This window comes from Equus przewalskii, chromosome 5 (assembly GCF_037783145.1).
Source record: "Equus przewalskii isolate Varuska chromosome 5, EquPr2, whole genome shotgun sequence".
Lineage (NCBI taxonomy): Eukaryota > Metazoa > Chordata > Mammalia > Perissodactyla > Equidae > Equus > Equus przewalskii.
Genome location: NC_091835.1, coordinates 44,976,523 through 44,994,132, shown reverse-complemented (window position 1 = coordinate 44,994,132; position 17,610 = coordinate 44,976,523). Strand labels below are relative to the sequence as shown.

Here is a 17,610-nt window from a genome sequence, read left to right as displayed (position 1 = left end):
AAAATTAAATGAAATAATTTATAAGTACCAGAAACACAGTAGGTTCTCAAAAATTAGTTCTTTGACCTTGATATTTATAATTTACTTTTACCATATAATACTCCACTAACTTGGTTTTTACACATAGTATGTATTGCAATAATGTCTCGTGCTAGGTGTAGATGTACAGAATGTGGCCCAATGTATCTTGCAATATATAATTTACCCAGGAAATAATTCAAGAAGTCATCTTACAGCATCTTGAGTCTCCCCAATAGATGCTTGGAATCAAAGTAGATTAATTCTGTCCATGGTGACATTTAGCCAAAAGTAAAATAGCAAATGCACACGTTGTTTGTTGTAAGGATATGCATACGCAAACACAGGTATCCATACATCCATACGGACACATTGATATTCATGTGTACGCGTATGTGTATACATTTTAAAGGTGTATTAGCAGTAAATTTAGAATATTTCTTTGCTTGTCACATTGATTCATTAATAGCATTAACTAACAAGAGTTATCTTTATACAATAACATTCCTGCTTTTCTCCTCATAAAAGATTGCATAGTCAAAGTAAAATATTTAGAAAATAGAAAGGGATAGAGAATATCATTGTCCCATGTCTGACTATTGTAAAAGAAAATATTTTAATATTTTGATGTATAGCTAAAAATGTATATGCACACATTTTTCTATGCATATTTGACAAATGATATATAGCATGTAGTTTATTTTATACCCACAGTTAAGCAGCTGAAAGGAAAGGAGAGGGAAGAATCCTAATGTTTGATATTTGGATTTTTTCACTTAATATAGTATGCCTTTTTACCTGCCTTTAAGAATTCTTTTAAGTTATTTTAAGGTTTCTTATGTTCAGTGTTATGAATAGAGCTTCATATATTAAATCAGTTTTCTATCATCAGAGGTATAGATTGTTTCTTCAAGTTTTTATATTATCAATATTATTAATATAATATGGACATAAATAAATACTCAAATCTATGTCAGGATAAATTCACAGGAGCATAATTAATTGGACAAAGTGTATAATAGTTTAAAACCTTATGTTATATTTTACTGAAATGCTCTCCAGAAAAGTTATACCAATTATTCTCATATCAGAAATGTACAAGCTATGCATTCCCTCACATTCACTGTAACACTGGGAATTATTATTTAAAAAGAAATCCTTGTCACCTTGAGGGATGAAAGATATATCTCATTATTGTTTTTAATTAGCACTTATTTGATTACTAGCAGCCCTTTGATATTTCTTCTTTTAGGGAACTACCTGTTTATGCTCTTTGTCCATATTTCTATTAAGGCAGGCTTACCTATATTATCCATGTTCTACACAGAAAATTAAAACATCACTCAAGTGCTAAACCCAGCCTAAATTCTATTATGATGCAAAGTAATTGTAGGTTGTTAATGCTATTTACAAATCGTATATCAATTTTATTTCACTATTGAAATAAAAAGTTGCATTCACAATTAAGTCTGTCTCCTCTATAGAACTCAGTCAAGTAAGACAAACACTCCTAAATTTGGACTCTAAAACTGTTCACGTTCTTATTGAGGCAAAATACTATTCTAGTATCATTATTAAAGTCCCTAATATATTTCTGTGTTCACTTCATTTATTACTTGCCATAATGGGACTGCATATCTTTAGTGCTGGTTATGCACAATTAGCACTTAGTTATTGTCTTGTCACTTCAGCCCCTACAAGACAAACTTCTTTAATGCAAGAAGTCAGCTAATCTTCATCAGTCAAGCAAAGCAGACAAATTTTGTTACTCTGAATACAGAAGCTTTTCAATATAGGAGATTCTCCTATTCCTCTGACGTTTGCTTGGGAAATCCTCTCCAATATGCCACACGAGCCTATACTTTCAGTAGTCAAATCATTGTCATAGTATTGTACCTTTTCAAGTGAAACACAAGGCAAATAGGTAATTTATAGGCACTTAAAACTAAGCAAACTTTATTGATGTCTGAAATTGTGGTAGGATAAATGCTTAGGAATTTTATCTAGCAGTCATTTCTTCTTAATGTTCAAATCAAAATATCATTAACATCTAAAGCATTTCTGAATATTTAACAAATATAGTAATAACAACCTTTCAGGATTTGCTGTCCCTTGTACGTACCCTGTCTGCCCTTTTTAGAGGGGGTATGGCTAAAAAATGTGAATCCTGAATTAAAAATCTAGAAGTTTCTCTAGTGTAAAAGGAACAGAGGAAGGTTATTTTGAGTGTCTCGTAGGATAACTTGAAACTCATTCCAGAATAGGAAAGTTCTGTGTAATAGGTTAATTTCTTAAAGGTGGATAAGCACCTGCATCTGAGAAAATTCCGTAGATCTAAATGATGGTTTTATAAGAGAAGAAGAAAACATGCTTGTTTGTAATGAAATTGCCTCAAATATGTAGAATTGTGTAACATTAAAGAATAAAAGCACTGTGCTGGGCTCTGGAAATAGAAGTGAATGAAATCCAGTTTCTCTCTTAGAGGTATTCAGAGCTACAAGAAAGACAGGACATCAAAGACTCACAGAAGAGTGTAATCGATGCTAAACAGATCTATACCAAGGGAAGAGAGGTCCATCCTTTTGAAGTCCTAGGCAAGCATCAAAGGATTGATGTGCTGGGTGTTAAAAAAGAATTCCCTAGGACTGTTTGGGACAGAGGAAGTGTGTCTCGTGGGGGAGTAGGGAAGATGAGGAAGCCAGGGAGCAGTGAGGAAAGGGATTTCCAGATAGATGGAGCAGAATGCACAGCATGGAGGTGTGAAAAGATTTAATATGCTCAGGAAATAAAAAGTAGCTTGGTATGCTCAGAGAGATAGAGTTAGGTAGTGATAGGGAGTGGGGAATGGAGTGAGAAGCAGGAGATGAAATTGTAAAGGTAAGAAGTCAATGAATGGAAGTAAAAATGAATACAAATTTAAATTATTCCATCTATAATATTTTTGTTATTTAAAGCTATTTGGTTCTGGAATAAATCTATCTTAACCAATATTTATTGACCACTTGCCTCAAGTAGGAGTACAATTTATGGTGGCCTTTTAAAGGGTTTAAAAGAAATATAACTCATGGTTATCTACCTCAGCACTGCTGTCCAGACTGGGAAACCTGTTACGCATTCATGAGAAAGTTTGAAATGCCAAAGTAAATGATCCGCCAATAAGTAAGTACTTTGGGAAAGATCAGAATGAGTTGACATGGCCAGGGAGTATGGATGGAGGAAATGGAAACTAAAGAATTTTTAGAATTTAAGTAGATAGAAAAGAGGGAGAAATGTCACTGGCTAGAGAACAGCTTACACAAGGATGAAAGCATTATTATTAGCAAATAATGATAACAAATTCTTATATAGTGCTGATCATATGCCAAACACTAGCCTGTTTTGTGTGTACTAACTCATTTAATACTCACAATAACTCATCAGTAGGTACTATTATTAGCCTCATTTTACAGATGAAGAAACTGAAGTACAGAAAATTTAAGTAACTTGCCCAAGATTACACAGTTAGAAAATGGTAGACTCAAGATTTCAACTCAGGTAGTCTAGTTTTAGAGTCTGGACTCAGGGCCAGTATGAGGACCCTGGTCTGTTTCAAGAAGGATATTTTATTTTTTAAGTAGATATAAATGTGAATAGATATAGTGGGGTTAAAGTAAGGTAGACTTGGAATAATTTATAGTTACATTTGACATATGTGTAGTGTAACATGATCCGGAAAAGTTCGTTAGGAATAAAGTGTGTAATGGCAATGGGGCTGTCATTGGAAAAGGGCAGTAAATTTGCAAGTGTATAGTGGTGGGACACTAAGTATATATAACCTGCACCTCTTACTGAAAATAAGGTTCAGTAGTGAAATTTCCATGTTTTAGTAACTGAGGATGCTGAATGGGAAAGTAGAGACGGAAATACAGATTGAATTTCTCTTCTTTTTAAAGTGTTGTGGAGATGGAAATTAATTATAATTGACAGTCACTAACCTTAGGGAAAGAAGATGACTAAGTTAACATTTTCATTTCTTAGAAAGGATGTTACAAACGGAGGCTTCTTAGCAGGGCCTTTGATAACCTGCTCAAAACTATTCTGAGCCCCATATTTTATGGGGGTGGTTTATTAATTTTACTTATTTTATGTACTTTTTAAGTCTCTAAGACCATATGAATTCAACTAGAATCACTCCAGAATATCTGGAAATTAAATCTATTATTAATTCCAAAACGTCAAGATTAGATGGTTTAATAATCTGATTGGGCATCTTTTTATTTCTTAACATATTTTTAAGTGAAGGCAAAATTAATTGAACTGATTTACCACAAGCAATTAGGGTTAGATTACAAGGAGGATTATCAGTTTATTTTCTGGAATTTTAGCCTGATCTATTAATATACTTACAGTATCCTCTGGCCAGCACTGCTTTTATAATATTTTTTCTGTAAATGCTAAATCTTATAAGGAGCTGGTTATATAACATTGGAAACTAGCCTTTCTTACAAAATCACAGTTATAGATTATTTTGTTAGGTGTCTAATATCTGCACTGCTGTTTCTCTAATTTCTTCATGTTTATATATGGAACATCTTGAAGGAGGACACCGATCCTAATTGCATACCAGTCATAATCTGCTCTTGACCATCACTTTCAAGGCTGCTTTGTTTTAGTCATATGTGTACATGTGACATCCCTCACCTATGTTCTGTTTCATCCTGACCGTTAAGTATAAATTTAAATGCACATCAAATGCACTTTGTCCAGTAGACGACGTATTAGTAACAAAATATTTCAGGTAGGATTAATTTAGATGAATTCCATTTATCTTAACATCTCATTAAATAGTAGGCAGACTTTAAAAAATTATGCAAAGGAATAATAGTCATACAAAAAAACGGTTTAACTTCTTAGTCTACATGCTTTTCTGCCTCCAGGTACAAGCGTGTGTCTTGGGGCTGGCCCGGTGGCATAGTTATTAAGTTTGCATGCTCCCCTTCAGCAGCCCAGGGTTCACAGTTCAGATCCCAGGCGCAGACCTATGCACCACTCATCAAGCCATGCTGTGTCTGCGTCCCACGTACAAAATAGAGGAGGACTGGCACAGATGTTAGCTCAGTGACAATCTTTGCAGAGATCAAAATAAAAAATCAAACAAAAAAAGGAAGATTGGCAACAGATGTTAGCTCAGGACTGATCTTCCTCACCAAAAAAAAAAAACACAAAAAAACATGAGTCTTGAAGCCAAAGAGACCTGGTCCCTTTCATTCTTCTACAACATACATCCTAGCTATGGAACCTTGGGCAGGTTTTTCAATTTCTACTAGGAAGCCTTAGGTTTTTTCATCTGAAAAAGACAATGATAATATCTCCTTTCTTGGTCAGATATAAGGAATAAAAGTGATCATGTATGTACCTGCTTAGTTAGCACATGGTAAGTAGTTTGTAAAAGGTGGCTGTTTGAATTATCTATATTCTAAACATTGAGATAAGGCTTTACATTTCCACAGACTTACAAATGCTACTGATCATACAGATAAGAAAACTGAAGTTTTGTCTTCAGTATCATAATTGGAAGGTTGGGATTTGAACCCTGTTCATTGCTGTATGCTCCTCTGCCTTCCACATACTTCTTATTTTAACATCCCTACAATCCGGTGATGTATCTGTTTTATCTTACACACAGAGAACTGACTCAGAAAGTATGAAATGTCCCCTATTTCTGGCTTTGGGCATGTTATAGCAGCAGGGCTGACAACTGGATCCCTAGGCTCTTGGTTCCGTGCTTTTCTCACTGTATTAATCTACAAATAAAAATTATATAAATTTCAAGGTCTCCGATGGTAAGAATGACATGACATGACATGAGAGAAAAAACATGTTTTTATTTGATAGCTAATAGAATTTGAGGGCTTGTTAAAAAGTTTAAAGCAAAATTTTAGACAATATGAAGTTGAAAGAGTATTTCCGGTTTAGTTGGTTTTTTAAAAAAAAAGATTCAGTAGCATCAGCTGGAATACAAGAGTGTTTTATTGAGTTCGTTTATTTTTTATGTGATATTTTATTATTAGCTTATTAGCCAGTTCAAATTAATTTCAACAGTAACATAAATAGAAAAATTTTGAACAGTAGTCAAATTTATTCTACATGCTGTTTGATAAAAATCTCACATAAAAGATAAGTATCTAATCTGGCTACTTAGGCCTGTCCAGCAAAAGAAATATTTCCTTTTATTCAACATATCTTAGTGAACAGGATGATCTACAAATGCTGGTTTATTCAAACACCACTTTTTAAGCACAATATTTAAAGTTTATAGTTTGCAATGAATAAAAAGAAGATATATGTAAGTCCAAACTTGAATGTTCTTTGTATCCAATAGCTTTGACCACAAACGACTCCAGGATTTCAAGATCAGCACATAGTCTGTACTTTCAATCAACATCATCAGCAGGCAGTAATCCCAGGGAAAAGAAGTAAATTCCACAAATAAACAGACCAATTTTCCTTTAAGAGGAAAGCTAATTCTTTTCAATCTACTTTTTTTATTACACTATTTTCCCCTCTATCTACTTAGCTAGAAGAAGGATAAATTTCCAGAGCTACCCAGTTGGAAAATAAATAGGTTTACTGTTTGTCTAGCATCCCAATCTTTGCAAATGTAAATCAGTCCAAGTGCTCCTCATTTAAAACTTCAACTTCACAAAACATTAAAGGGTGGCTTTCACGACACAATTTAATCTAGCCACTAAGATTTCTGCTTAAACATCATTCGAAATTGACTATCTGATAAAGAGGGACCACTGTCAAAGGTCAGTGAGGTCAACTTGTATAATTACAAGTAGTTTTACTGGGTCAACTCTACCAGACACTGCTGTTTGAAGGTTAAATTGTTACAATTAAAAATATATACAGATCTCCCCAGAGTTACTTTATTGTTAAATGTACCAGAAAAAGCACAAGCATTTATTTCTGACCTTAATTGTGTCCAAAGTGTCACCACTGGGAAATTATACAAAAAGAGCACTTATTAAAAACATTACAATCTTGCACATTAAACAATGCTTTATAGAATAAAATACATAATTAGCTACTGGAAACTAGTTTATTTATCACATCAATATTAAGAAGTTCATTCAGGTTATTCCCTTTGGTTTAATTGGAAGTGCACTAAGAAATGACATTTACTATTTCATAGTTGGTGAACTTGCTACAAACAAAGGAATATGGCCCAGTATCAGAGTCTGATGCTAAAACAACTTTACTTTAGAGCAATCACTTCCAAATTACTAGAATTTAATCACATTTTAATAACAGAGTAAAAGGAAGTTTTAAATGGGAAGCTTTAAAATAGGCTATTTTCTAATCATGAGATTCATTTTAATGCCTTTTCCTTCTTTTTATAAAGTGGATAAATGGCCAATGATGAAATCCTCCATAATCGCTGTGGTGAAGTATTATTATGTTTCTTTCTTTTATTTTAATGAGTGTAAATATACGTCAGTTCTATTTTCTTTCCAATGTGGTAAAAAAAAAAAAATTACCTGCTGGCCCAGGTGTTTTCCTCCATGTTCCTATGATTTTTATATATAAAGGTAAGGTTTCAAATTTTGTGTGTAGTGTTTCATTAAATAACCTAAATGGTTTAATTTTGACAATAAAGGCCACTTTTTAAGCTAAGCTTTTAAATTCAGGGAATTAACCATGTGAAATTGTTATTAGGAAAAGAAATCTTCAAATCTTTAGACGTGAGTGAAATGATCTTAACACATTTTATTTTCTAAATTATTTTCAGATTTTGTGTTGGAGACAAATTTTTCCTAAAGAATAACATGATCCTTTGCCAGACGGACTACGAGGAAGGTTTAATGAAAGAAGGTTATGCCCCCCAGGTTCGCTGATTTATCAACATCACCCGATTAAGAATACAAAGCACTACATTCTTTTATCCTTTTGGCTCCACATGTATATAAGAATTGACACAGGAACCTACTGAATAGCGTAGATATAGGAAAGCAGGATGGTTATACGGAATAAAAGGCGGACTGCATCTCTATGTAGTGAAATTGCCCCAGTTCAGAGTTGAATGTTTATTATTAAAGAAAAAAGTAATGTACATATTGCTGGATTTTTTTGCTTGCTATTCGTTTTTGTGTCACTTGGCATGAGATGTTTATTTTGGACTATTGTATATAATGTATTGTAATATTTGAAGCACAAATGTAATACAGTTTTATTGTGTTACCATTTGTGTTCTGTTTGCTTCTTTGTATTGTTGCATTTAGTACAATCAGTGTTTAAACTTACTGTATATTTATGCTTTCTGTATCTACCAGCTATTTTAAATGAGCTGTAACTTTCTAGTAAAGAGTTGAAGAGCAAATCTCACTAATGATACGCATATAGATAAAGCAAGTCTATCAACATTAAAAATACTAAAAAATAAAGACACACACAAGCATTTTAGCAACATCCACTATAATTGCCACTATGATTTAGAGTCTATCAGTGTCTCATTATAATCCCCTATTTTCTGGGGGTTAAAGATCAGCTTTAAAAAAAATGCATAAAAATTTCATCTTAAAGCACTTTCATTTTATACCAACATGAAAAGTGCCATTTGTAGAATAACTTTAAAGCTTAACAGTTATCCTTTTAATATCCTTGTTTTGTGCTCTTTACCTATACAATGGCTTTGATTTATATTTTTCAGCCCTTCACCCCTTATATGAACTAGTGCCTTTGGGTATCATTTAAAATTTTTCCAAAGGGTTACTTTAAAAAAGTGTTACCACAATTATTAGATAATTTTAAAATGATAAGTTAAATTTCTGTACAAATTTTGCCCAGCTCTCTCCATAAGAGCTAAGGGTTTAGTAACTTTATGGCTTGATAAATTTTGGGCACTAAAAGGATTTGAGTGCGAATCTACTGAAACCATGATAATGCAGATTGAAGCTATGATGATATTTGAGTAGTGAAGGTACTTTTGATCAGAGCAACAAAGTGCTCACAGAATCTTCTAGAAGAAAAGAAACAAAGGGATTGATAAAAAGCTGAGAACTGGTGATTATATATTTTTCTGTATTTACCTGCCACTTATTTTAATGTTCAAAAGTGAACATTTTAAAAGTTTGACGTGTCTTACTCTTCATGGCTTTCTTTAAGTAATTACCCACTCAGAATATATCACACTTAGGCTGAAATCTGTCATTCCATTTTTTAAAGGTGAAAAATTATTCCTTTACCTATGTGATAGCTGATAAAGAAGAAAGCTATCTAGAAACAGAAATTATTCAGACTGGTTACTTAAATTACAATTAAGGAAATAAAAGTAAGACTATGGTCCCTTCTTCTGCATTGCTCACACTTTGCTTCTTTCCCTCTGCTCCGTAATAGAACTAACTACTTTTCAACAAATCTAATTCTACACAGGTACAATGAAGCATATTTTTACTCAAGCAAATTTAGTGCTGTGGGTTTTCTTCTTGCTTTACTTTTTCTTGATCACTTGTATAGGAGACAGTATTTCCCGGTGTTATTTGCATACATATTTTGTTCTGCCAATCTATGCATTGCAAATGAAAATTAAATGTGATACCTGAATTCTTGGTTTGGGGCCAAAATATTAGGCTGAAAATAATGCTGGTGTGGATCTGAGTTGTTTTAAAACAAAGCTTTCTTATGAACATGCATGTGAATCTGGATATTGCCTCTCATTTTTTAAGAAAATGGTTCTGTGAAAAGTGAATATGTATTTTTACAAATGCTTCATGGTTAAGAGTGTTCAAGTCACATGTCCCCTAAATTCGAGACATACTGAAAAAAGAATTTCAAAAATAGCTATTTGGGGCCCACAAAATAACTATTATTCTAGCCTTAGAGCCTTACAATTGTTTCATGAAAAGACTTGCATAGCCAAAACCAAAAACACAAAACAAAACAAATGGGAGGGGGGCTTACGTGAGAAGTGGTTTTCATAAAGCAGCCCTGTTAGTCCCCAGTAAGAGTTGTTTGCAATTCATGTGGATGTAAAATTTTAATTGTCAGTATCTTTTTCAAATGATCGTTTTTAGATTTAAATGGTTTTGCCTATGTTTATCAATATGTCAAAATACTTGTAAATTGGGAACAAACTGCTCTCAGCTTCTTGAAGCTGTTCAGTGCTCCTTGCCACCCAAAGACCAAACAAGATTTTTACTGCCTTTTCTTTTGCCTAATCCTTTGGGAATTAATTCTTTTGCTTTTTACTACAAACAAAATTACTCACCTGGATTAAAGATTAAGGCCTTAATCTCTTTAGATTATCTTTAATCTCCATGAAATTGTGAAACAACAGAAATAGTCCGTTTTACAGCTAATTGCCCATAAATAGTAGCATTTTTGACCTGAAGTACTATGCTAATTGTCTTGACTACTCAAAGTCCCTGAATTGTTGTCAACTTTCCTCTTTGTGTTGTGTAGACCTGACGTCACTTAGCTTGTTATCGCTGCCTCCAGTAGGACACCTCTGATGGAGCTTTGATTTCTCAAGCAGCGAAAGCTCCCTTCCTAACATGCATCTCATATAGGCTGCCTATGATGAAGGACCAGGCACCTCCACTCCACCAGAGTGCTTGGCTGAGCTTAAAAGCTGACCTGTGTTTGTAATTTCACTTTCATCTTGCTTAATAAATATCTGCTGGATTCTTTCATTCATTTTTTATATTCGGATTTATGTTTTTAATAAAAGGGGTATTACACTATTTGATTGCGCTTAATTGGCAAAATCCAAGATGATATCTAGACAACATGTGTTAAGTTCATGAAAAAGGAAAAAAATTGTGTAAGGACACTCTCAATAGGTAAATCATAACAAGCATAGCTAAAGGACCTCAAATGCTTTCTCCAAATGTTATATTTAGGATCTCTGAACGAGGTAGTTTACTGCTATTTACTTTTGTAGGGAAAATAAAACTGTCAAAAATGAAGGTAGCAATTGCTGGGTGCAATTTTGTACATTTATACAAATTTTAAGTGATCTTTCTGAAAGCAACTATGTTGTTGTCAGACTAAATTTCAAATTTCTTATTTCCTGTATAATGAATTAAAACAAAAAACTCAGATGTTCCATTTTCAGGGAAGAGATATTGTGCCTTAACTGAAACAGGGTGCTGAAAATTATATCTGTAGTAAAACATCCCATACACAGGTGGTTTCTTTTGAACTCTCACCTTAGGCAAACCACTCTCCAAAGAGTCACTTAAACAATTTCATAGAAATGTTAGGGTCCAAATATGTTTGGTGTGTACGTCAGTAATTTGCGAAAACAATCTGCATGGTTATTGCAATAGGCCGTTAGTGCAGAATACAATTTTAGCAAAAGCCTTTTGATTTTTACTTTTTCTTAAAAACACTGTTATAGATGTTTCCTAAATGTGATTTTAGAGCAATTTAAGGTCATAGAAAGCAAAGCTTGAATATAACCCTTATTTCAGTTGACATCTATTGAGTACCTACTATGTGACAGGCCTTGCCCTGAGCACTCAGCCTCCTACTGGGGAGACTTGAAGTACTTCATACATCAGATAAGCTCAAGGTGTCTTTGCACTGGTTTGTACCCATCTCAAACCTACTAATGATGAGCACACAAAAGCGAATACCATCTTCCACCTATTCAGCATGTCATTGAAAGCACCAGAAAAATCTCTCAAGTAATCAATGTGTTCAGAGAATTATCTCACACAAATTACTCATTAACTCAATAGCACATAATAAAAAAGAACATCAATTAATTAATGAGTCACCCTCAGATCACTGTGATTACAATAGAGCTTCGTGGAAACAGCCTTTGTAAATGGAGCTGCTTCTCTTTATTCATCATTTGTGATTGGCCTGTTCTTTGGCTAAAACCAGTGTCATATTTAGCACATGCCTGTAGGTAGTGATGTGATTAGTATCCTAAATGAAGAATTCAGGAAGTCTACTGCTTATAAGACCTTATAAATGGTCAGAAAAATAAAAGTCTCGTTTTTAGCTTCCTTTGAAGCCAAGCTATTAGAAGGGGATTCTCTTTCTAAAAGGTCTACTTTTACATTTATAATTAAGATGTAAGACTTCCATGATGAACATTGTAAGGATTAGCTGCTAAAACACTTAAAAGTAAATTTTACAATGCTTTAGAATGCACATAATTTAATTTCAGTAACTTTTCACGCAGATTAAAATGTGCATGACCAGTTTTGTAAATGTTTTCGGTTTACAAAAAAGGACATTTTTGGTTTTGGTAGGCCCGGTTGGGGAGGGTGTATGGGGACTGACAGCAAGAGGGGAAGAGATTAGAAGAAATATCAAACATTTCTTACAAAGTCACCAACGAAAGTTTCCCAACTATCTTGGTAAATTCCATGCCAATAAGCTTATAGAATAATTATAACAGTTCCCTTAGGTAACTAAGAAACATCTGTTGGTAACACATAGCAGGTGTTAACAATTACACATACTGAAATTTTTAAAAATGTTTTTAATTAAAAGAATTCTGTTTTCTGAGAAGGAAAATATGTTAAATTCAAACATTCTCCTGTTTTGAGTGTGCAGATCACGTAATGCACAAAATTGTAAAACCCCAATCCTCTTGGATCAACTAGGTTTCATGTTTGGTTCAGATCATTGGCATCAAAAGTGAATTGGAATTCATTGCATTTTTAAACAATTGGTATTCTGGGCTGAGGAGCTGAATACTCATGAAATTGGCATAGCAGAACTGATTACAGAGTATTTTGGCTCTATTGGTGAGGTGGTGGCCATTAACTATTACCAAATTTAATGGACATAGTACAAAGAAACATGGGAGCAAGAAATGTGCAGATAACAGATTATCCAAATGTTTTTAAACCCTGCTTCTGCAGAAGAATTTAAATAACCTAAAATAAAACAGTTAATTTGTAACATATAACATCCTATAACCACCTTCAATAGCTTTTAATAGTAACTAACATTTACTAAACACTTACCATGTATCAGGCTGTTTTCCACACCCATGTAATTTCCACAACACCCTTGTAACATAAGTACTATTACCCCTATTTACAGTTTTTAAATAAAAGTAAATAGTGAGATTTAAACATAGGTTTTCTGGCTGTAGGGCTTAGCCATATAGATCATCTCTTATACAGTTGTCATGATTATTATTATTATCACTATTATTTTTATTTTCTAAATAAATGCTTGAGCAAAAATTCCAGACATTTCAGAGTTAATGTCATCTTTAAAGATGAAAATTGAGAATGAGAGTGACCGTATTTTCCTAGATGCATTCTACTTGGGAGCTCTTTCTTTCAACCACAGCATTTGGGAATTTATTTGAGTCTGCAAAGCCAGCATACCAAGAATAGGGGATCCCCAGTATAGCAGTATCAGGAACAAGAAGCAGTCAGCATAGACTCAAGCATAACTTGGATTAGAAAGCTGCAATTTTCTGCATCAGGATAAACATACCATGGTGAGGTGAGGCTAGACCAGTCTCAGAAGTCAAGGTAATAAAATTAGTATGCTACCTGTCTTTGGTATTTTATAACTTACTTCCATAAGATAATGAAAACAAACTTAAAGTCAGAATAGCAATCTGTGTCAAGCTGTGTGTTCACTGGTCTGAAATACACAAGCTGTATAGGATGCTGGATCCAAGTCAGCGGCCATATAGCTAAGGAACTCAGTCTCAGAACTGCAATGGCAAGCCAGGCTGAAGTAATAGTGGGCAGAGCAGTTATCCTGAACACAGATCAGAGCAAAATGCGATTATTTACATCCTTATATTATCACAGAAAAATCTCTAAGACATTCTTCCTTCCACTGCTTCAACTGCTTGCTGCCTTTACCGCAGTCACTTCCATATACTGGGGTCCTTTTGAACTTAAATCACTCCAGATTAAGTGGTCCTAATGGGAACTTCCACCACACGAGAGTATTCCTGTATTTTTGGCATATGATTTAGTACCTAAACTGAAGAGCTGTGAGAATCACGGAGGAACGTGGTCAAATTGGATTGCATAAACAATGTGTTGTTCCTCAACCTAGCAGACATGGTGGAAGCCCCAGAAATTTTTAGTTGTATGATAGCTTAGGTTAACTACAACATGATTTGCTAAAATACCTTAAGAACATCAAGCTTTTCAGAGCCCACATTTGGTGGCATTACTAGGTTGTCTGAAAGTTAACCTTGACTTATAACGTGTGTAGCACCATTCTAGGCATTGCTAAATTTTTTCTGCCTGAGAGACTGGTGCATGAACTATAATGTTCATTGCTATTTATTCTTTGTTTAATGCCCAATTTATTAAACATACAACTCTAACAAATGCAATTTCTCTAAACATTTGTACACCATTTAAAGAGCTAATAAACCCAAACTTGTAAATTTAATAAATCAGATCCAACCATTTAAACATTGATTAGAATCTTAGTCAAATTCTTCTAAATAGTTCAATAAAATTCCATATAATAAGCTTCTAGTACTTTAAAACTAGGCAGAAATTCTCAATGAGCCAAAACATTTTTTTAAAAAATAGGGGCTGGCCCCATGTCCGAGTGGTTAAGTTCTTGTGCTCTGCTTTGATGGCCCAGGGTTTCACAGGTTCGAATCCTGGGCATGGACATGGCACTGCTCATCAGGCCATGCTGAGGTGGCATCCCACATGCCACAACTAGAAGGACCTACAACTAAAAATACACAACTATGTACGGGTGACTTTGGGGAGAAAAAGGAAAAGTAAAATCTTAAAAAAAACGACTTAAAGCCGTAACCAAAATTATTAATTTAATGAATATTTCTATATTTTGCGTATCTTTCTAAGATTACAATAATAGTAAATAATTCCTTTTTTTTTTTTTGAGGAAGATTAGCCCTGAACTAACTACTGCCAGTCCTCCTCTTTTTTGCTGAGGAAGCCTGGCCCTGAGCTAACATCTGTGCCCATCTTCCTCTACTTTATACATGGGACGCCTACCACAGCATGGCGTGCCAAGCAGTGCCATGTCTGCACCTGGGATCCTAACTGGCGAACCCCAGGCCACCAAGAAGCGGAACGTGCGAACTTAACCGCTATGCCACCTGGCTGGCCCCTAGTAAATCCTTTTAAAAATTAGAAAATATTGTCTCATCTGGCTGAGGTTACAGGATCTGTGCTGTTGACCATATAAACCTTGGTTGCAGCATGAGAATGAGCTACTCTCTCCTAAATGATTCAGACTTGAGCCAGTGCTCATCAAGTTGGCCAACCGTTTAGTAATTATGCATTTCTTGTTACATCAAGGGAATCTTTTTTTTTTTTTTTTTGCTAAGGAAGATTCACCCTGAACTAAGGTCTGTTGCCAATCTTCCTCTTTTTGCTTGAGGTAGATTCACCCTGAGCTAACATCTGTGCCGACCTTCCTCTGTTTTGTTTGTGGGTTGTCATCACAGCATGGCCGCTGATGAGTGGTGTAGGTCCGTGCCTGGGAACTGAACCCAAGTCACCAAATCAGAGCATGCCAAACTAAACCACTAGGCCATGGGGCTGGCCTCTAAAGGAACTTTTTTAAGTCTAAGTCTTTCACATAGATTATAATTTCCTGTAACTCAATGCTTTTTCCCAAATTGATGTGGGTTAGCATTATTGGAAGCTTATGTATGTCATTTTATATCTCATTATAAGCTATAGGATCATTTAAAGATTTTTATCTCCCAAGAAATAAGGTACTGAATCTATTCAGTCAAATTTTCTATTAGGACATTCAGCTAATCCTCTTTCTTGCACAAATTATTAGACTTTCTTTTGAACTGATTATAATGCATTACCACCTGTGTGCTTTGTGTTCTTGGCATGATTTGACTTATAATTTTCTACATTAATCTTCTCTACTTAGAAAATAGAGACAAACACAAATTGATTCTGTATAAATATGTATACATTCAGTAGAAGAAACAGGGTACATACCCCATTATATTTAGTTTTTTCGCATTATAAGTATTTTTTATACTTTACATTAACTTCTCTTTTGAGTACAATCATAGACTCATGGCTTTCATAGACTCAAATGCATTACAGGTGCATTTAGTAGTTTATGTGTCAAGTATTTGTGTGTGTGTGTGTGTGTGTGTGTGTAGTTTTTACTGTATGTGTCAATCAGAAAAGTTTGCTTTGAAAAACACTGCCTTAGAGAACCAGAAAGCCAAAAATAAAGAGCTTGAGAGAAAATGCAGAGTGCAGCACAAGGTGAGCAAAAGGTGAACTGTTGCAGAAAAGGATATTCAACTTGAAAACTTCAGAGGCCAAACTACCGCAGTGTAAAAGCAACAGTAACAGAAATCACTTAGAGGGAGAGTATCAGTACTGTACAACATTAGTTGGACATTGAAAAGAGGAGAATAAAGATACAGACTAATAAATCGAGGTGAGAGTGTGACATAACCACCCATATCTGCAAGAATTTACCTCACTATTCACTGAGGATATTTGATAAGACCGTATTTGTGCTATTCTGTTATCATCAGGTTTTTGCAGACCTTGATTAGTTTTTAGGTAAACATGATTATAATTTACCTCAAACACAATTTTCTTAGTCCTAGTTAACTCAATTTGTTTTTCATTGAAAGCGATTCATTCTATCTGGGCACCTTAGGAAAGGCTTCACAATAGGCATTTATATTCAGTCTTGAAGAATCATTGAATGATGGAGGGGATGTTGGTGTTTTTATAGGGACCGCCCTTAATTTAAGTTCACCAAGAAATTAGTCTCGTGGTGACTCATCTAGCTAATAGGCAATAGAAAGCTATCAAAGATTTTGAAAAAATATATAGTATAAAGAATGCCAAAGTTCAAGAAGACAAACTCAAACTGAAATGTACAGGGTGGACGAAGGAGGGCCAGGAGGGGATGCTGATAGTTTAGTCAAGAGACCTTTGTAAAAACTGAGGAAAGAGATAAGTACCTACACAGCTTACTAGCGATTGGAGAATAAACAGAAGGGCAAAGCAATGGAAAAGAGGCAAAATTTACCAAATACGACAGTGGACTATATGTGAAGAGAACAGTGGAGAAAGGTCAAACATGACTGTGAAATTTGGGGATTTTGACCCTAAATTATTAGAGTTAATGTAACAAACAGACCTAGAAAAGAGAAAATAAGAGCACTTGTATCTTCTCTGATGACTGTGGATGTAAGCAACACTACATTTCATGTAAAAGTGTAGAGTTATATTCTTGTATTAGAAATTTTGGGGGCTTTTAAGGAAAAATGAAACATAGTGCTATTGGTTGGTGTGGCAGACCTTGCTAGCTGCCCACTCAATATCCTTTTTTCCCTCCATTCTTACTAAGAGCATATAGGGCAGTGAGATGCCAAAGCAAAAATTTTCATTTCACAACATCTTTTGCATCCAGAGATGGCCATTTGACACAGTTCTGGACAATGGGATATAAAACTGAGTCAATAGAAGATTGCTGGGCAACTTTTGGCTTTCCTGATATACACACTACTCCTTCCTCTTTATTGTTTCCTTCTTCTTCCTGTCTGCAATGTAAATGTGAGATAGAGGTGGACTGACCGTCTAAAGCATAGATGATCAGGAGGATGCAATAGCAAATCTAAAAGAG

The 17,610-nt window shown here is 34.5% G+C and overlaps 1 protein-coding gene across 13 annotated transcripts in view; it reads left to right on the top strand.

The window, feature by feature from the left end:
- LMO3 (LIM domain only 3) overlaps positions 1-10,691 on the top strand; it is a 75,292-nt gene extending 64,601 nt beyond the window's left edge. For 11 of the 13 annotated variants that reach the window (XM_070619217.1, XM_070619218.1, XM_008534998.2 and 8 more), the window contains one exon: positions 7,793-10,691. In XM_070619217.1, coding sequence (XP_070475318.1) covers positions 7,793-7,898 — 106 coding nt within the window. In that variant the 3' untranslated portion in view covers positions 7,899-10,691. Of the gene's footprint in view, positions 1-3,099; positions 3,255-7,792 lie in introns of those variants that run through there. The other 2 variants (XM_070619219.1, XM_070619214.1) reach the window with 2 other exon arrangements.
- The last annotated feature ends 6,919 nt before the right edge of the window (positions 10,692-17,610 follow it).